Source organism: Plasmodium gaboni, chromosome 6 (assembly GCF_001602025.1).
Source record: "Plasmodium gaboni strain SY75 chromosome 6, whole genome shotgun sequence".
Classification (NCBI taxonomy): Eukaryota; Apicomplexa; class Aconoidasida; order Haemosporida; family Plasmodiidae; genus Plasmodium; species Plasmodium gaboni.
In genome coordinates this window covers 526,193-548,918 of record NC_031486.1, presented here as the reverse complement: position 1 = coordinate 548,918, position 22,726 = coordinate 526,193, and the positions used below count along the sequence as shown (strand labels likewise).

The following is a 22,726-nucleotide window of genomic DNA, read 5'->3' as shown; positions in this document are numbered from 1 at the left end:
TACTATATTATATAATATATATATATATATATTTTTATATATGCATATAAATAAATATAAAATATGTTAAAATTCATTATGTTGGATATATATTTAAAAAAAAAAAAAAGTGCAACAAGATATTGTTACAATTTATATAAAACATATATAACTTAATTTATTATATATATTTATTTTTTTAATGAATATTCATAAAAAATAGAACTAATATATTTTTTATAAAAATTTAAAAATATCCACAAAATATTTATTATATATATGGATATAATATATTAGTATAGATGTCATTATATTTAATCATTGTATTGTAAAAAGGATATAAAAATAACTTTTTTTTTTTTTTTTTTTTTTTAAAGAAGAAACTATGAAGAAAAAGAAAGTTATAAAATTAAAGGAGGGTTATGTGCCTAAAAGCAGTTACTGTAATATAATAATATATATATATAATATTTATAATTTCTTTCTTTTTTTATTATTCATTTTAATAAATGTATAGATTATTTTTTTTGTATATATAGTATATTATCATTCGATATTTACATATATATATATATATATATATGTATGTATGTATGTATGTATGTATTACATTAATATTTTAATATTATTATTTTATTTTATATTTTATATATTTTTTTTTTTTCTCCTTGTAGTTACGAAAGACGCCCTACTTACGAATATTTTTCAACAAAGTAGTGAGAATTTTGTTTTAGATGTCGAATGTAAGAATTCTCAGCTCATAGTAAATTGTATTAACAAGTTACATAAAAAAAATCTTCAAACAAAACTAAAAGCTATAAATGTAAAGTCTACAAAATGTTATAAAAATAAATATATAAATAAATAAATATATATATATGTAATATATTTTATGTCCTATTTGTTATATACATATTTATATTAACATAAAATAAATTATATATTACTTATATGATCTGTTTATTTATTTATTTATTTTTATAGGAATTAATGTCATATTTAAGTAAATATGACGAAGCAACAGTATGTTATTTATTTTCATCTTTTTTAAGTGTTTACAAAAAATTAATATATCATCCAAATTATAATTTGAGAGAAAGTAATATTATATATTAAAATGTAAATGTGTTTATTAAATTATGAATATAATGTTAATACATGATATGAAACTATGTCTTTTTGTATTTCTCAGCATTTTTTAATTTTAATATGTAAATGTATATATTTTTTTTTTTTTTTTTTTTTTTTTTTATTCTGTTCTTCTCACGGTTTTTCTCTATACAGGTTTAAATGTGTGCTTGAAACTTTTCATAGAGAAAATAAAGACCAAGATAAAAAAACACATAAATGTATTTTTGCCTCCATTGTATATATCTTTCTTTGATTATAATAAAAATGTAAGGAAAAAATAATTACAAGCATATGTCACTGTGTAGTGATATATAATATATATAAATATATATATATATATATATATATATATATATTTATTTATTTACATATTTGTTACATTATTTTTATAATTTTGTGTAGGTTAATAAATCTTCGAGCGATATCCTTTCAATGCTGTTTCCTTTGAAGGAAGAGTTGCAAAGAAGAGAAGAAAAAGAAACAGACGAAGAAGAAAAAAAAAAAAAAGGGAATAAGAACAAACTAAAACTATATAATGAAAATAAACTATATTTGAATATAAAAAAATTAAATATAAATATAACAAATTTTTATAATTGTTTAATATATATAAAAAATGATTTAGATGAAGAAGTATTAAATTATATAAAAACTAAAGAGAATTGTGATGATTATGATAGAAGTGTATATTTATTTAATGTATTATGTTTATATCCTTCTTTATTATATATGATAATAAAATATTGTAAATTAAATATAATAAAAGAATATAGAAATGATAACAACAAAAATAATGAAGATAAGATTATTAATAATAATATGGAGGGTAATATAGAATATCTTGATAATAATGATAATAATAATGATAAGTATTATTTGAAGAATGATATATTTAAATCCAAGATTGTCGAGATGTTTAAAATAGAATATAATAATTTTTCAAACACTTATAATTCTTTTTTTATGAATTTAAATATTATTTATAAAGAAAATAAAGATGATGTAAGGATACAAAAAATGTTATATTTATGTGTTTATAATATTATATATTTATTAAAAAAAATAAAAATAAATTTTATGAGTTTACATAATGAAAATATTCAAGAATCATTATGTAATTATATTTGTTGTATAATAAATAATAAAGATGAATATATATATAAAACAATTAATCATTTATTATTACTTTTATTTTTTATTGATAATAAGAAAATAATAAAAGAAAATTTTTTGAAGAATTATTTGTCCTTAGTAAAACAAAACAAAATATATTCAAATGATGTTTTTAATTATAATATATGTTTGTTTATATTTTTATTTAAAAAAGACGATATACAAGAATATTTTTTTTTCTTTTTTTTCCTTTTCTATTTTTTATTAATAAATAATCATAAATCGTCTATTGTTATTTATTACGATATTTTATTACATTTATATGATTATTTTTTATTTATAAGTTTAGAAGATATACAAAATTGTGAGAATGAATTAACTGAGACCATGACAAATAATGATATAACTCAAGGGTCCATAGTAGATGATATAAAGGACATACAACAAAATGTCAATAATATGAATAATAAAAACATGGAACAGAAAAATATAAAAGTGTCGAATAGTTTGAAAGAAGAAAATAACAAAAATAATATATTTTATATGAATGAAAAATATTGTTCATACGTTTTATGTGCACATATATTATTATTACCCTTAGAAATCATATTAATACAAAAGAAGTTATTAAATTGTAATTATAGTTATAAAAATAAAATTCTTTATGAAAATCTGATAAATAAATATTATTGTAATAAGAAAAAAAAAATAAATCATAAAAAAGATGTAAAGGAAAAAGACAAACTTGACGATTTAAAAAAAAAAATAAAGGAAGCAAATATAGATGAAAAACATTTCTTGTTAACATTTATAAATTTTTTAAATTCATCAACAAATAAGTATAACATAATATTTACTTCTCTTGATTTAATAAGTGTATATGTAAATAATATGCACGATGAATTAAATAAAACCAATATAAATGAAAAACAAAAAAAAAATAATAATATATGTAATGTTGATAAAAATAAAGAAATATTAAAAGATGAATATAATAAAAAAATATATAATGACACACATAATATTACTAATAATAAAAATGTGAGTCAAACAGAATATGTAGAATATTATGAAGTGATAGATTTTTTATTTCATTTTTTTTCACAGATTAAAAATGTTCTCTTTACTAGTGATATTTCTTGTGATGAAAATGTTATAACAAGAACAAGACATAAATATATATCGACATTAAATGTTATTTTTATAAATACTTTTATGTTAATAAAAAATAATCATCATAAATTAATGAGCATAGTTAAAAATAATATATTATTATTAAAATTTTTTTTTTCTCAAATGAAAGAGCAACCATCACAATTATTAAAATCATCACAATTATTAAAATCATCACAATTATTAGAATCATCACAATTATTAAAATCATCACAATTATTAGAATCATCACAATTATTAGAATCATCACAATTATTAGAATCAGTATCATCGTTGTCGTCATCTTCCTTCTCTTTGAATATAATTTTTGATATTATCAACAATACATTGAGAGATAAAAATATAAATAAAGATGTATATTTTGCTTCCTTGGATGTTGGTTTAAATATACTTTATATGTTTTTTGTTATTTTTAATGGGTCCTCATATTATGTTGAGCTAGCCAAAATGTTTTTTTCGGTATTGCACACAAAAAAAAAAAAAAAAAAATTATGAACAATTCATGTAAAAATAATAATATATGATATATATATATATATATATATATATTATATTTATTTATTTTTTTTCTTTTAGATTATCTTTTGTGAACCCTTAGAAGAAGACAAGGTCGAAGAAAAATTCAAAACGTGCATAGATGTACTTGAATTTATGAAGAGAGAAAATGTAAAGTTATTAGATCTGTCATGTGAGATTTTAAAAATTTATTATCATTATATAATGAATAAATATAAGGATGAAGAGTTATTAAAAACCTTTTACGATTTAATATATGAAGATGAGAAAACAAATAGAAATAAATTATTTTTTGAGAAACAATTTTATATCGATTTGTTTTATATTCATAAAAAAAAAATATATTTAACGCAATCATTGCCTGACATAACATTTTGTAGTTTCTTTTGTAAATTATTTCTAGAAAAGGTTTTTAGATGTAATGATATGGATGAGAGTAATTATGATTGCACAGATGATAATACAAATAACAATAATTTGTATATATATCTTTTGCTGTTAATATTATTAAGAGTAGATTTTAATTATGGGCAAAGGTTTTCTGAATTATTTATGGCGTTAGACAAAAAAATATTATTAAGATATCTAGAGGTGTTACGTGGAATATATAAAAGTTGTAAGGACGAAGAAAGTGTAAGGTATGACAATCGAAGAAAAGAAAAAGATATATTAAATAATATTGTTAATGATATATATAGTGATGATATATATAGTGATGATATTTATAGTGATGATATTTATAGTGATGACTTTCATAGTGATGACTTTAATAGTGGTGACTTTAATAGTGATGACTTTCATAGTGATAATGAATTAAGAACTGAAGAGGAAGAAGGTTATTTATTTCTTCTAAAAATATATAAATCAGAGATTTATTGTGGCATAGATTATGAATATGATCATATTGAAAAGAACAATTTAAAGAGAGAAGACAATATAAATAATATTAAAAATGATAATAATAATTGTAATGATAATAATTATAATGATACTAATCAGTCATGTGATAATGTTAAAGAAGGGGAGAACAATTTTAGTATGTCATTTGAAAATGATGAAAATATGAAGAATATGAATAACATCAATTATATATTAAATAATAAAGAGAAAAAACAAATAGAACAATATGTTTTTATAAAAAGAAAGAATATATTAAGTTCAATTTATAATAATAGATTATTATTATTATATAAAATATATCATAATATATATGGCATATTACCATTTACGCATGTAATACATTGCACATATTATTTTTGTTTAGATGTGGATGAATCGAATGATAATAAGACAACAACAAAAGAAATATTGTCACCTTTAAAAGAGGATAGCAAATTAGAAGATTCGTTTTTTAATTATATATATAAAAATATAAAATCTAAAAAGTTATATAAGTTTCTTAAAAATGTATATATAAAAGGAAAAAATATAAATGAAAAAAAAAATATAAATGAAAAAAATATAAGTGAAAATTATATAAGTGAAAAAAATATAAATAAAAATTATCCATGTGAAGAAGATCAAAAGCAAATGGGTTTATATAAAAAATATGATAATTTAAATTTATATTTTATTATTTATAAATATATTAAAAAGAACAGTGTGTTGAGATGTGTAAGAAAAAAAGTTATATCCGAAATAATGATGAAAAGAAATAAAGATAATATTAGTTTTTATAATATTATATATGTTATGAAAATTATAGAAGATTATAAAATATTTAGAATATGTAAGTCTTTATTAAAATATATGAATGATAATAATTATATATCTTTAGATGAGATATTATATTATTTAAAAGATATAAAAATGAAAAATAATATATATTTAAAATTGAAGATTTTTTTATATAAAGAATTTATAATAAAAAAAATACTTATGTTGAAAAATCTTCAATATATAGAAAAGGACATTATTATAAAACATGACGATAAAGAAAAGAATATAAATAATATATACAACAAAGATAATGCAAATATAGATGATAATAAAGATAGTATGGTCAATGTGGAAAAACTAAATGAAACAAATAATTTATTGTTATATAATAATAATGATAATAGTAATTGTTGTGATTATATAAAAATATTAGAATGTATTAAAGATTATGTTCCAGATTATTTAGATTCTTATATTGATAATAATTTTAAATTAAATATAAAGAATGAATTACAATATCTAAATTTATTTTATCATTTAATATATATAAGTAAATATACTCCATTAAATTTATTTATTTATAAAAGTGTTCAGAATATTTTATTCGAATCTTTACAAATAATATCATTGTATAATTATGATATAGTCTTTTATTGTTTAGAATTTATTTTATCTAGTCCTAATTATTTTTCTTTTTTTATTCAAAATAAAATGGTTACAGAAAATAAAGAAAATATATTTTTAAATTATTCTTATTATATAAAAATATATTATAAAAGGATATATGATAAATATATTAGTATAAATAAAAATAAAAAAATCATAATCAATAATATATTATCTAATACTAATAGTAAGCAAAACAATTCCATCTTAAAAAATAATAATATGATTATATTATCACAAACAAAACAAAAAAGAAAGAAACTAAAACATAAACAATCATATGAAAATAATAAAGGCATACATTTCTTAAAATTTATGTATCATTTACTAGAACAACATAGAGAAGTAATATTATTTCGATATATTGTTGAAAATAAAAAGTTTATACAATTATTATTAAAAATTATTTATTTTATATTATCTATATATAGTTGTAAAAGATATAACAATGTGATAAATGAAAGGTGTAAGAATATATGTGTAAAAATATTAAAAGAAATATTGAATCACCAAGAAAAAAACAAAAAAGAATCTAACCCCAATATGAGTAATACTAACAATAATAATAATAATAATATTAATAGTAGTAGTTGTAGTAGTAGTTGTATTATTGTTGATCGAGTTAATAACTTACAGACTTATTTACATTCCATTTATAAAATATATATTCTATCCTTAAACTTTTGTGTTATAGAATATTATCAATATTTTGAAGGTATGAACATTTTTTTTAACAATATTAAGAACAAACCTTTTGATACTATAAAAAAACATGAAGAAAAAAAAATTCTTGATATATATATAAATACCTATTATTTATATATCTTATTTTCAAATATAAACAAGTTTAAAGAAAATAAAATATTTATAGACAAAACGTTTTTATTACTCTTCTTGAATTGTTTATTTATAAAACGGTTGCATGATTTAAAAAATGAAGGTAATGTTATCTTTGAAGAAATAAATAAATATTTTTGTTTAAATAATAACACACACAATGAATTCTTACATTTTATTATTGAAAAGAATATGGAAAAAAACAGCAACACCAGCAAAGATAATAAAAATAATGATCATAATGATGATGTGAGGGGAGATAATCATAATGATGATGTGAGGGGAGATAATCATAATGGTGATGTGAGTGGTGATAAAAATGATAATTGTTTGAGTGGTGATAATAATAAAAACTCACCAATTGAAGACAAAAAGAACGAATATACGACTGATAGGTTGAATGATATCTCCTTTGAAGTAGCTGAACATATGAGTGATAGTAGTTTAAATATTTCTGATGATGAAATTGTAAGTAGTATTTTTTGTGCTGAGACATTAAAGAAAGAAAGAATGAATGATATAAAAAAGAAGAAGAAAAAGAAAATGAATGAAAATGAAAAGTATCAAGTTAATACATGTTTAGATGGTAACATAAAAGATGATAATAATGATAATAAAACATACAAGGTTGTTAGTGATAATAATAATAATAATAATAATAATAATAATAATAATGATAATGATTTTAAGACAAAGAAAAATATATCATTATACTTTTTAAAAAAAAGTTTAAAAAATCCATTTTTATTAATAGATGTGAATAAAAATATTTTAGATTTATATTCTTTTCTTTTAGAAATGAATTATTTAAAAATACTATTGTCTATGTTAAATATATGTTTATCATCAGAATATTTTATATATGACCCAGATACATATCAACAATTTTTATTATTTATAGAAAGTAATAATTTTAATATATTTAATTTTTTAAAAGATATAAAAAATATTGATACCTTAATTGAAAAAAATAATTTTTTAAAAAAAAACAAAAAAAAAGTATATATATTTTTCTTTTCTTTATATCTAATATTATTACTTATAACAACATATCCCAATGAATCTATAACAATAATAAATAAGAATAAATTATATAATATAATTACATTTAATCAAATAATGTTTTCGAATTTAATAATAAATTATCAGTTAAATCAACTAAAAAATATATCAGCTAATTATGTTAACACCACATATTCATATGACCCTTCATCTAAAATATTGTCTTTTAAATATAAAATAAAGGAAGATGAAAACGAGCAGTTTGAAGATATGACTGCAAGGCTGACTTTGACATTTCTTCCGAATTATCCTTTTTCTCATTTTATTATAAGTGACAAAATAGAATCATTAGGTAAATCAAAATGTGAAGAAAATATATACATGCGCACATAAATAAAAAATACATATATATATATGTATATATATATATGTGTGTTTATTTTTATTTTAATTTTTTTAGATAAGAAGGCTTATATCCATAATTCCATTAAATGCATGTATAAATATTCACGAAATGGAGATATAAATGAAATATTTATAAAATTTGATAGCATCATGAATAATTATTTTGAAAATAAAGCACAGTGTAATATATGCTTCATGCTCTTATATGATAAAAAGACATGTGACAAAAATTGTTTGAAATGCAATGCATCTTATCATAGTCACTGCCTTCACAAGTAATTATAAATAAGAATATATGCAAAATATAATGTATATATATATATATATATATATATTTATTTATTTATTTTATTTTATTTTTATTTGCTCAGGTGGTTTTTAACGTCGCATAATACTAAATGCCCGTCATGTCAAATGCAATTCAGTTGAAGAGAAAAAATATAAATATAAATATATTTATATGTTTATAATATTATGGCTGCATAATTGTTACAATTTTGTTAATATATATATATATATATATATATATATATATATATATGTATATATTTTTTTTTATTTAATCAAATATTTAAAAAAAAAGACAATAAAGATGATTATAATATACAAGTTTGTATTTATAACATTGTAACTAAATATATTGTTTACATTCAATTATACAAAAAAAAAAAAATAAAAATAAAAATATGAATAAAATTTAGTAAATATATATTTTTATATTTTTATGTGTGAGACATAACATGGTTGATATAAACATTATTGTAGTGGTTTCACATATGGAATATTTTTTTCTTATATATAATATATATATTTTTTTTTTTTTTTTTTTTTTTTATGACATTTTAAAAATGAGAAAATTGTGGAAGAGTTGTTTTATTTGTTGTTGTAGCTGCCTTTATTTTTTTATATTTTTGTATGTTTGTATCTGGTGTTGAGAAATCTGGAATTGATAGATTTCTTTTCATTCTGATTTGATTTGTAAATTCATATGAATGTTCTGGATGAATTACATGATAACTTGATCTATTGAATTTTCTTCTTTTGACTGATGATGTTGGTGGTGTCATATAAGTTGTGCTTTCATCATAGAAAGAGAATTCTTCTTTTGTTTCTTTAACATTTTTTTCTTTCATATCATTTAATACTTTAATACTTGCTCTTTTAATAAATCCGTTAGTATTTTTTTCATCATTAGCATATTTATCTGAAAAAATAGCAAAAGATCTCCTTCCACTTTTTTTATATCCTCCTAAATTTTTAAAGGTATCATTGATTAATTTGAAAATAATTTTTGCATATTTATCATTTGACTTACATAAGAAATGTGAAATCATAGTTGTAGTTAGTAGATTTTTTTTTTTTTGTTCAATCTCTCTAAATGTTTTTATTCCAATATAATATTTTAAACAATGAACATACCAGTTATATACACCTATACCATCAAGATTATCAAACCTTATATCTGAGAACCAAGGATGAGATAAAGCATCAGCTGCAGTAATACGATCATTTGGATTATATTTAAGCATCTTAACAAGTAAATCTATACCTAATTCATCTATTCTTCCATTTGTAATTACATTTAAAGCATCTTTTTTATTTTTTATATGAACATTAAAAAAATCTTCTTTTAAAGGATAAAAACGTGAATTACTAAAAAATTCTAATTCATCTTTATTAGGTTTTCCTAATGAATTAACAATTCTTATTATAAGATCAAATTCAGTGACTCCTTTAAATAATGGTCTTCCAATAATAAGTTCGCATATAATACATGCAGCTGACCATATATCTACATTTAGACCATATTGAAAATCTTTATTATAATAATCATCATCTTTTTCTTTTTTTTCTTTTTTTTTTTTTTTCTTTTTTTTTTTTTTCATTTTATTTTTCCTACGACTCAAATGGGAATTATTCATATTGTTGTTATAAAGTTTATTGTTTTCATATAAATTTACATTTATATTTACATCGTCATAATCTTCTTCATCATAATCTTCTTCTTCATCATCTTCATCATCATCCTCTTCATCATCCTTTCTATGATTTGCATTATTCTTATGATGATGCTTTTTAGACAGTTCAAACTTTGAAAGTAAGACCTCCAAAGGTCGATAATATATTGTGCATACTGTAGGTGTCATATCTCCATCATTTTTTAATTCTCTACATAGACCTAAATCTCCAATTTTTAAGAGATACTTATGATTAGAAGTTTCTTGTAGCATAACATTTTCAGGTTTTAAATCTCTATGACACATTTTATTATTATGTAAATAGGCTAATCCATTTAATAGTTGGAAGGATAACCACTTTGCTTCTTTTAAATTAAGACCAGCTTGGTCATCACTAATTTTAGTTTTTTGTATAAGTTTTTTTAGATCCCCACCATCACAATATTCATATGCAGCAAAAATAAATTTTTGATCAGCTGACAAGGGGGTGATATCTAATTTATTATTATGATGATGATGATGATAATTGGATGTATAATGTTGTAGTATTTGTCTATTTATATATTCACTTATAAGTTTTTGTCTATCAATAGTAACATCTATTAGACGAAGTATATTAGGATGTCTTCCAATATTTTTTAAACAACTTAATTCTCTTAACGTAGTACAACTAATTCCTTCTTCATTTATTGTTCTTAAATCATCTCTAAAAAATTTTATAGCATATACATTATTACGAAAAAAAACAAATTCATCTGTATAATAATCATAAGGTAAATAATTAGTATTCTGATATAAATCATTATTATTATTATTATTATATTTTATTACTTTGCCTTTATATACATCACCATAAGTACCACCTCCTAATTTCTCTTCAAGACACACAGTGGAATATATATTATTGAAGTAGATCTTACACTTGGTCAATGTTATTCCAAACATTATATAAAATAAATAAATAGATGAATATATATATATATATATATATATATAATACAAAATGAATAATATAAAACACACACTTCAAACGGTAGCTAATTTATTTAAAAGGTATTATAATGTAGATAAATACAAATACATTAAAAATATATATAATTATAAAGTATATTTATTCTAATATATATAAATCACATCAAAAAAAAAAAAAAAAAAAAAAATCAGAATCATTGAAACATACATATATATGTGTTTAAATATTTTAATCCCTTTACAATATTTAAATTATCATAATATATATATATATATAAATGTGAACAAATAAATAATATATATATGTATATATTTTCATATTTTTATATTTCTCTTTATTGCATATAGTGTTTTATATGCCTCCTTATTGTTAATAGATAAGCCATTTTAAAAAAATAAAAAAAAAAAAAAAAAAAATTTAAAAAGAATAAGATATTAAAATTGACATGTGTATTTTATTTAAAATTATTAAATATTTATACATATAAAATATATATATATATATATATATATATAAAAAAAAAATTTAAAAAGAATAAGATATTAAAATTGACATGTGTATTTTATTTAAAATTATTAAATATTTATACATATAAAATATATATATATATATATATATATATATATATATATATACATATATTTATATTTATTTATTTATTTATTTATTTATTTATTTATTTATTTATTCATTCGTGTGTGTATTAAGTATATTTACATATCCTTTAAGTAAAGATTGAAGTTCGATATACTTATATACATCTCTTATTTAAAAAAAGAGTAATTATGACAAATATAAATATATATATTAGACAAATTAATAGTAATATATATATAATATTATATACATATATATTTATTATGTGAGATAAGCATGAAGTGAAACATACAAATACAAAAATATGTCAGGAGAAAAATGATATATATTAAATGTATAATCATATATTATATTAATAAGAAATAAATAAATAAAAATAATCAAAAATAAAATAAAATGAAATAAAATAAAATAAAATAAAATCTTTACATATATTATATTTAATATGTCAAAATGAGACATGGATTAAAAAAAAAAAAGGAAAAGCAACGAATTTTTACATATAAATAACAAATAAATTATATTTTTTAAAGCTTAATACAGGAGAGAAAAATAAAAATAAAATAAAATAAAATATATATATATATATATATATACATATATACATATATATATATATCATACATATTGTTGATTAAAAATTCAAAATGAATAAATAATATTATCATAGTTATAATTTTGACAAACCCGAAAATTTATTTCTAATTTTTAAAAAATCGTATTAAAGATGAATAAAAAATATTTTAAATAATTAAAAATATATATATATATATATATATATATATATCAAGGAACTAATACATTATTATATAACCTTAAACAAACAAATAAACAAATAAATAAAAATTTATTATATATAAATATATTGTTACAATAATTTTATATATTTTTCATTATCCTTTATATTATCCCTTGTTCATACATAATTATTTATATATATATAAATATATATATATATTTCTCTTAAAAAAAAAATGAAACACCTTATTATATACACTGATAAGATAATATATAACAATATATGCTTGGTGTCTTAGTTCTGAATTTCTTAATCTTTATAAAACAAAAAAAAAAAAAAAAAAAAATAGACATATATATATATTATATATATATGATATCGTATTATTTTGTTTTCAAAGTACACACATTGAATTCAATTTCATAAATACACCAAAAAATATGACATAAACATATAAATAGGAAAAAAATAAAAAATAAAAGATATACATAATATATACATATTACATATTAATATATCAGACTATTACAATAAAGGTTGTCATAGACTGATTTATAATTATTACTATTTTTTTTTTTTTTTTTTTTTATTATTTGCATCGTGTTGGTACCATATAACGATAGAACAAGGAAAAATAAATACATACATATGTAATATATATGTCATATATATGTTATATATATATATATATCCCTTTATTTTGTGTAATTAAAATTTTATTTCTTCCTTTATTTCTTTTTTTTTTTAATGCATCCTATATTTAACTGGTTTGTAAATTTATAAATATACATAATATCATATCTTCTAATATATTATTAGTTTTATATCCACAAAAAGAAAAAGAAAAAATGAAACAGAAATAAAAAGTATATACATATATATATTATTTATATATATATTATTTATTTATATATATATATTTTATATATTATCATATGTGCCATATTTTCATCATATATAAAATATGGGTATCCCATTAAAAAAAAAAAAAAAAAATTCAAGTATAATACATAATATAAAATAATATAATATTTATGATTTTTTAAAAAAATATAAGTAATGATATCTATTTTAAAGTAAATAAAAAATAATAAATATATGATATTTAAATATATATTATATTTTTTTAACATATAAATATATATATATAATAATAATAATATTATTATATATTATAATTAATACGTATAATAAAAATGTTATATATTATATATAATATATATATTGGTCGATTTAATCAAAAAAAAAATATATGTATATATTTCTTCTTGACAATATGATAAAAATAAAAATTTTTATAAATTTAAATTAAATATTAAAAAAAAAAAAAAACAAAATGGATGAGTATTACATTTTTGGAATACTATTATAAAAATTGTACAACAAAAAAAAAAAAAAAAAATAAATAAATAAAAAAAAAATAAAATAAATAAAAAAAAAAAGAAAATAAAAAGGGAGATATATAATAAAATATTATATAATATAAAAAGATACAAATAGGAATATATGTAAATAAATATATATATATATATATATATATATATATATATATATATATTTATTTATTTATATGTTTAATTATATATCCCTGGTGTTAGAAAAATGATACATAATAAAAAGTACACAATTATAAAGTACAAGTTTAAATATTAAAAAAAAAACAAACACATATATATATATATATATATATATATATATATATATATATATTTGTATATATTTGTATATATTTGTATATATTTGTATATATATATATGTACACATATAGCATGAACGAATTAAGAACACACAGCGTACATAAAAAGTTAAAAAGGACAAAGAAAAAAAAGAACAGAGGTGAGTTTTCTTATATTTTTTTTAAAAAAGAAATAGCTAAATTATATGAAAAAGAGAAAATAATACTAACAAACAATAAAATTGAAAACAACAATAATAAAAATAATAATAATAATAATAATAATGATAATAATAATAATGATGTGATTATAAAAAATAAAAATATTTCTAATAATGTCTCTAAATCACATCTAGCTAAAATTGTTAAAAAAGTAGAAAAAAATATTCTTCCAAAATATATTAATTATAATAAAGATAAAATTAAAATCTCCATGAATTTTAAAGATATTAATAATAACAATCATGATGATAATATATTTTTTAAGGATAATCAAAATGTAGAACACACCATATTAAAATTTCCAAACAAATTTGCATTACTAAATGAGGATAATAAAAATCGTGATAAAAAGAAACAAGAAAAAAAAAATAAAAATAAAATTAAAAATAAAATTAAAAATAATAAAAATAATAATAATAATAATAATAATAAAAATAAAGATATATTATCTACAAATATATTATCTCCAAATATATTATCTACAAATATATTATCTCCAAATATATTATCTCCAGATGTTTCATCCCTATCATCTTGTGATGACGTCCACCCAAAGAACTACAAAGAAGAAGATGAAAAAAAAAAAATGGTGGTGGAACTATTAAAAATTATTGTCACAAAAAAGAAAATCGAACATATTAGAAAAACTATATTTGAACCTAGTATAATAAATTTTGTCAGTGCAAAGATGATCAAATATATTATAAGAAAAATCCAAAAAAAAATTGATTTCAATACTTTAAAAATATTCTTAATATCTAATGTTGATATTAATTGTTTAAGTAATACTATCGTTACTAATAGAAAAATTGAAATGTTAGTAAATTATATTTTTTCAAAAAAAAAAATTAAAATTGTTGAATCCTTGTTAATAAATTTATTTAAATCTATTCCATCAACTGAACAATTTGAAAACACATTCAAAGATCTAATAATAACAAAAAAAGATTATCTTTTATGTGTCTCACTCTTTGCATCTTATTTAATAAACAAAGCAAAAACTAATAAAGACTGCGACAAATATGAGCAAATATATCATCTCGTGAGCAAGTTGATAATAGAATCTGAGGAATCAAACAAAGGAGATACACAAAAAAATAAAAATAAAAAAAATAAAAATAAAAATAATATTAATAATAATAATAGTAATAGTAATAATAGTAATATTTTTAGTGGTCATAATGTTGATAAAAAAAATTGTGTGTTAACCACAATTTCTTCAAATAAACAGTCAACAAACAGACCTAATAAAACCAACCCACTTCGTCTTCAAAACGATCTATTAAATATGCAAAATGATATAAACGAACAAACGTGTGTAGATAATACTACCTTGGGCCTTACTTCTATTCTCAAAACGATAAATGATTCTATAAAAAAAAGAGATGAAGAAATAAAAATTCTTCGACAATCTATATTTACACTAGAACAAAATATGAATAATCTAAGAATACAAAATGAAATAATAAAAAAAAGAATTGATAAAATAAATATTATGTCAAATGAAGAAAGTGCCAATTCGCCTTTAGGATCTATTAATAATGATATCATAAATCTAAAAGAGGAACATATAGATTATATATCAGATATAAAAGAAATAAAATATGAAAATGTTAATATGAAAAATAATGGTATCATAACAAATACAAGTACTGATGATACATCGAATAAAAAGGAATCGTTTCAAAATAAATTGAGAAATTTTATGAGGATGTTAAAATTAAATGATATAAATAATATAAACAAAAATATAAACAAAAATATAAACAAAAATATAAGTAATGATATAAATGGAGATATAAATAATCATATAAATAGTGATAATATTTTAAATAATATACAATATAACGTACGAATACAAGAAAAGGCAGATGTATTATTCTCATCATTAAATTATCATATAGATCAAATGATATCAATAGTAAATATAAATTACAATATGAATGAAAAAAATGAAGATATTAATATTCAACAAACTAATAACATAAAAGAAGATATATTAATAGATAATAAAAAATTTATAAATGCACCTTTAAATATTGTACATTCAAATATTAAAAATGAAATTCAAAATTTTAAACATAATAACAGTATGGAATTTCAACATATGCTCAAACAAATTAATATTATTGAAACAAATAATAAAATAAACAATGACAATTCTTCAAATATTTATAATAGGTGTGTAACACAAAAATCTTCTCATGATAAAAAAAATAATAATCTTATAAACGACTTAAGGTTCTTTATGAATTCATCATTTGTTAATGTGGATCACATAAATAAAGATGAAGAGAAAAAAACAACACATTATAATGACAATGATGTATCTATAAATAATAATAATAATAATATGGACAAGTCTATAATTTATAATATTAACAATGATCAATCTATAAATTATATTAAAAAAGAACATTCTTCATCTGATGAGAACTCTTTAGATGAACCCTCCGAAATGAATATGAAAAAAGAAAAAAAAAAAAAAAATTATTTCCAGGATTTTATGAACACCTTTAATAATAACACAAAAGAATCTATTAGTAAAGATAATACAAAATTGAAAAAAAACAAAAAAAAAAAAAATAAAAGCAAAAATAAAAATAAAATAATTCACGATAAAGATATGAACCAATCTATAAAAAGCCCAAGATTGTCAAAAGATAAAAGTCATCAAACTGACACCAATACAGATAGTGCTGACAGTGTTGTTTATAATTATAACTTATTTAACGCTATCAATAATTTGAATAAACAATTTTCAAATGTTGTTAAAAATATTCACATGGATGAACACTCGATAGACAAACCAAAAGAAGAAATACTCGACCAAAATGGTGATAAAGAAAAAGAAAAGAAAAAAAAAAAAAAAAAAAAAAAAAAAAAAAAAAAAAAAAAAAAAAAAAAAAAAAAAAAAAAAAAAAAAAAAAAAAAAAAAAAAGAAAAAAAAAAGGAAAGGAAAAGAGATAGGAAAGAAAAAAAAAAACAACTAAAGGAGAAAAAAAAAGAAATCAAAGAAAAAAAAAAAATAGAAATGAAGGAACAAAGAAAAAAAGAATTAAAAGAAAAAAAAAAACAAATGAAAGAAAATGAGAAAAAAATCAAAGAAAAGAAAAAACAAATAAAAGAAAATGAACAAAAAATTAATGAATTTAAAAAGAAATCTAATAAAAAAAAAAATCTTGATAAAATAAAGAAGAAAGAAAAGAAACAATCATATACATCATCTGATGAGAATAATATTCTTAATAATAAATTAAAACCAGATCATGAATATAATTTTATGCAAGTAGATACACGTGAAAAAAAAGGAAAAAAAAAAAAAAAAAATGAAGCCAGTATATATGATGAATATATAACTCAAGAGAAGGCAATAGAAGGAATAATAAATAAAAAGTACATAAGGGTAAAATAAAAAATAAAAAATAAAACAAAATAAAATAAAATGAACATAAATATTACATGTGTATATGTTAATAATAATAAAAAAAAATTAAATACATATCAAATGTGTTATATATATATATATTTATTTATTTATTTTTATTTTTATTTTTTAGGGTATACTTAATGTTAGAAGAAGCGACTATGGATTCATCCTTTTTGACAACAAGAAGATTCATATAAAAAGCAAAAGAGATATGAATAGAGCACTAGATGGAGATTCTGTTGTTGTCAAAATAAAGAAAAGTGTTGATGAAGAAACATGTGGAAAAATATTATATATTGAAGAACATAATGGATCAGATATAAAATATGTATGTATATTTCGAGATAAGATAAAGAATAAGAAATATAATGTAGCAATACCATTTAAAAAAAACATTCCATTAATAAAAGTATTAAATGAAGATATTATTAAATTTATGAATAAATATAATATATCTGATATATCTAATCAATTAGTTTATATAAAAATATTTGTCTGGGATATAAATGAATCATATCCAGAAGGAAAAATTGTAGAAATTCTTGGACAGAATGATATATTTCATAACATGCAAAATGCTATTTTATTAAATCATAATTTAAATTTTAATTTGAAAGATGCTTTAGAAGATCAATATTTAAAAGATCTAAAAAATAAAGATACATATAAACAAATAATCTCTGAACAAATAAAAAGAAGAACTGATTTAACTAATACATGTATTTTTACAATTGATCCAGATACTGCTAGAGATTTAGATGATGCTATTAATATTAATAAAATTAGCAGAAAAAAAATTATTAGTTGTAATTATTACATTCAAATTATTCATAATTTAATAACTCATAATGGAGATATTGAAGAATTAATTTTAAAAAAAAATATTTCTTTATATAAAAATGATGATGATAATAATTTTTTTCAAAATCTTAAGAAAAGTACATGTGTCAAGGATATACAAAATGTTCAATATGGTTCCTTCTTAAAAGAAAAAAAAAATAATAATAAAAATAAAAAGAAAAAATTAAAAGAAAATTCTACATATATTAAAAAAAAAAAACAATCATATAATAATACCCATTCATCCTCTTTCTTATCAGACAAGATGAACAGCACATCACAACATAATAAAAATAATGATAAGTTGATGGGTGAGCATAATATGCAAATGAGAATATCAAAAAATAAGTATACAAATGTAAACACAAATCAGCCTAGGTGTAACGATATAATGAATCATATAATTAATGAAAAAAATTTTAAAATTAATACAAATAGTGATGAAGATATGCACAACAATTATAATGATAATGAGAACAAATATAATAATATGTATGACAGTGATGAAAATGAAGATGTCGATGAAGATCAAATTGTAAACGATGATACAAATACAAACACAAATACAAATACCGATGCAGATGCAGATAAAGGGGGCGATGATTTCTTTTTTACATCGAATAAATATGATGACATAATACCATCAGACACAGAAAGTGTATTAAATAATATATATGACTCTAAAGGAACAAAAATAAACAAAAAACTAAAAAGAAATAATAACAACCATAATAATATTATTAATAATAATATTAATAATAATAATAATATTCATGTAAAAGGAATGAATATTAAAAAAAAAAATGCATACACTGAACATTTTGGTGACCTCTTTGAAGATAATTCAAGGGATGATGCTTACAAAGAAATGTTAACCATATACAATAATAATGCAAACGAAAAAAAAAAAGAAAAAAAAAAAAAAAAGAAAAATACAAAAGACAAGAAAAATAAATATGATACTCATAGCGCATGTGAGACAGACCATGAAGATATGTTCAATTTTATTTCAAAACAAGATAATGTAATTAAAGAAAGAGGAAAAAATTCAATGTATACAACAGAAAAAGAAAAAATGCAAGATGAGCTAGAAGAACAATTAATTCGAGACTTAAAAAATGTAAACCATATTGAAAACACCAATGAAAAAAGAGAAGATATTGAAATAGAAGAAAAAAATCGAATGTTGAAGTTTGAAAAAATATTTTTAGATAATAGTGATTATGAATCTATTTTAAAGAATAAAAAAATATTAAACGATGACGAAACACAAACAAAAATACCAAATCTATCACATGAAGAAAATACCAAAAAAAAAAAGAAAAAAAAAAAAAATAGTAATTTAAATAACTCTGATAATGAAAATAAAAGAGGAACATTAAATTATGAAACATTTTTCAAAAATGAATACAATAAAGATATTGGATATAAATATTTTGAAGATCATGATTTATATTGTGAGAAATGTAAAAAATATATTAATATAAATGATATTATAAATGAAATGAAAAAAGAAGAATGGAATAAATATAATTTATATGAAGTAGGTGTACATATAACTGATGTGTCCTTTTTTATCAAAGAAAATTCTTCTCTAGATATTGATGCACGTAATAGAGCCATGACCATTTATTTAACTCATACATGTTTTCCAATGATATCCAAAATTTTAAGTGAAGAATTATGTAGTTTAGATCCAGTTAATAATCGCTTGTGCTTATCCATTTTCTTTTATATGGATAGCTCAGGAAAAATAGATCATAACTCTTTTTTTATTAAAGAAAGTATTATAAATAGCAAAGTTAAATTTTCATATGAAGAAGTCTATTTTATCATACGACAATATGTAAAAATTAAACAATTAATTAACAAATTGAAAAAAGAAAAATTAAATGATATACTAAATAATCATACACATGGTAAATTAATGCAAAATTATAATGACAATATCAAATATAATTATACACTCAATGAGGACAATAATATCAATCAACTAATCAAAGAAACCAAACATAACGAAATTATAAATCATGATAAGGAAATAGAACAAACACAAGATATTACTAAAAAAAAGACTAGTATTTATAGACGATTTTTAAATTTGCATTTTTATAAAAATGGTAATAAGCAAAAGAAAAATTCCCAAAGTGGTGATTCGAATGGACAAAATGATAATTTACATGAACAGAAAAATATTTTGTATGAACAAAATGATAATTTACATGAACAGAAAAATATTTTGTATGAACAAAATGATAATTTACATGAACAAAATAATAATTTGCATGAACAAAATGATAATTTACATGACCATAGTATTACTTTGCATGAACAAAATGATATTATTTCTGACCATATACATAATTCATCCAATCGTACATTTCCAAATGAAAACAAAATATATACAAAATACCAAACACATGGTAAGGATATTAAGAAAAATTTATCAGATGGAAACATGTTTGATATTTTTGCATTATGTCAGAAGACTGATAAGAGCGATACAAGTTGTAATAATAAGGTTGTGTGTTTGAATAAGAAAGAAAAAAAAAAAATAATAATTTCTTATTTGTTAAAAATACCGGAGGTGAAGGAAGGTATAGATGGTTTATTAAAAATATTTGAGAATTTGAATAATATGAAACATAAATTAACATATAAAGAAATGTTTAGTATAATAAAACATTTATATGACATGCATAAAATAACAAAAGGTGCTCGAAATATTAGAAGAGAAAATGGTTCTATGTTTTTTAATAATGACAAGATAAATTTTATATTATCGAATTCTCGTAGTCCTATAGGAATAGTTCGTAAGAAGTATACTTTTTCAAATTACATGATAGAAGAATTAATGTTAAGTGCAAATAAGCTAATAGCTATACGTCAATATTTTAGTAAGTATAGGGACATATCAGTATTTAGGTCCCATAATTTAAATGATGCAATTGATATAAATGATATAATGGATTTATTAAAAAAAAGTGGCATTCATTTTGAATTTCATGACTTACGACAAATTATGAAATTTTTGGATGAGAAAAAAAAGTACTTTAAACAAAAGAAAAATAATATATATGATATTGTATCAGCATATATGAAGAAAAAGATGGTTAGAGCAGAGTATCATACATATAAATATATAAAGGATAATAATATGAGTACATATCATTATGCTCTTTCCTTTTTGTTGTATACTCACTTTACATCTCCTATAAGAAGATATCCGGATATATTAGTTCATCGAGTGATCAAAAAAATTATATCTGATGAGCAAAAGTTAAATCAAAATTTATTTACAGAGCAGGAAATATTGAAGAACACAGAAACGCATGACGTGGTAAGTTTATATGTACTTGGTATTTTACACAACATATATATATATATATATATATGTGTGTGTGTACTTATATATTTATATTTATTTATTTATTTATTTTTGTATAGGGCATACTTGAAAAAATTTGTGAAAATTGTAATAACTGCAAAGCAAAATCGAAGAAAGCTCAAGTGGATTGTGAAATTGTAAGAAATAAAACACATGAACAAAAAAAAAAAAAAAAAAAAAAAAAAAAGAAAACATATATATATATATATATATATTTTTATTTATTTATTTATTTTTTAAGGCTTTTTTCTGTTTGTATTTACAAAAACTGTCGCGTCCCGGTTATAATAGAGGTAAAAATTTTTTTTTATTCATAAATATATATTTATATATATTCAATATATAATTTTTTTTATTTTCTTTATTTTTTTTATTTTTTCTTATAGGAATAATTATGGACATATACAAGGAAAAGTCTTCCAT

The 22,726-nt window shown here is 18.9% G+C and overlaps 3 protein-coding genes across 3 annotated transcripts in view; 2 read left to right on the top strand and 1 right to left on the bottom strand.

Annotated features, from left to right (window-relative positions):
* Positions 1 to 364: 364 nt before the first annotated feature.
* On the top strand, positions 365 to 8,910 carry PGSY75_0615600 (hypothetical protein; the record flags this gene model as incomplete). The annotated part of the gene is made up of 8 exons (XM_018784739.1): positions 365 to 422; positions 654 to 802; positions 964 to 1,078; positions 1,264 to 1,376; positions 1,513 to 3,855; positions 3,973 to 8,428; positions 8,537 to 8,756; positions 8,853 to 8,910. The coding sequence occupies 8 exons, from the start codon at positions 365 to 367 to the stop codon at positions 8,908 to 8,910; spliced, it is 7,512 nt and encodes a 2,503-aa protein (XP_018642793.1).
* Positions 8,911 to 9,323: 413 nt separating this feature from the next.
* On the bottom strand, positions 9,324 to 11,384 carry PGSY75_0615500 (cdc2-related protein kinase 5; the record flags this gene model as incomplete). Its single annotated transcript, XM_018784738.1, has 1 exon — positions 9,324 to 11,384. One exon carries the CDS (start codon positions 11,382 to 11,384, stop codon positions 9,324 to 9,326), a length of 2,061 nt encoding a protein of 686 aa, XP_018642792.1.
* Positions 11,385 to 14,502: 3,118 nt separating this feature from the next.
* PGSY75_0615400 (putative ribonuclease) overlaps positions 14,503 to 22,726 on the top strand; it is a gene marked incomplete at both ends in the record, with an annotated part of 9,089 nt that continues 865 nt past the window's right edge. Inside the window, 5 exons of the mRNA XM_018784736.1 lie at positions 14,503 to 18,051; positions 18,206 to 22,255; positions 22,363 to 22,440; positions 22,545 to 22,596; positions 22,690 to 22,726. Coding sequence (XP_018642791.1) covers positions 14,503 to 18,051; positions 18,206 to 22,255; positions 22,363 to 22,440; positions 22,545 to 22,596; positions 22,690 to 22,726 — 7,766 coding nt within the window. The remainder of the gene's footprint in view (positions 18,052 to 18,205; positions 22,256 to 22,362; positions 22,441 to 22,544; positions 22,597 to 22,689) is intronic.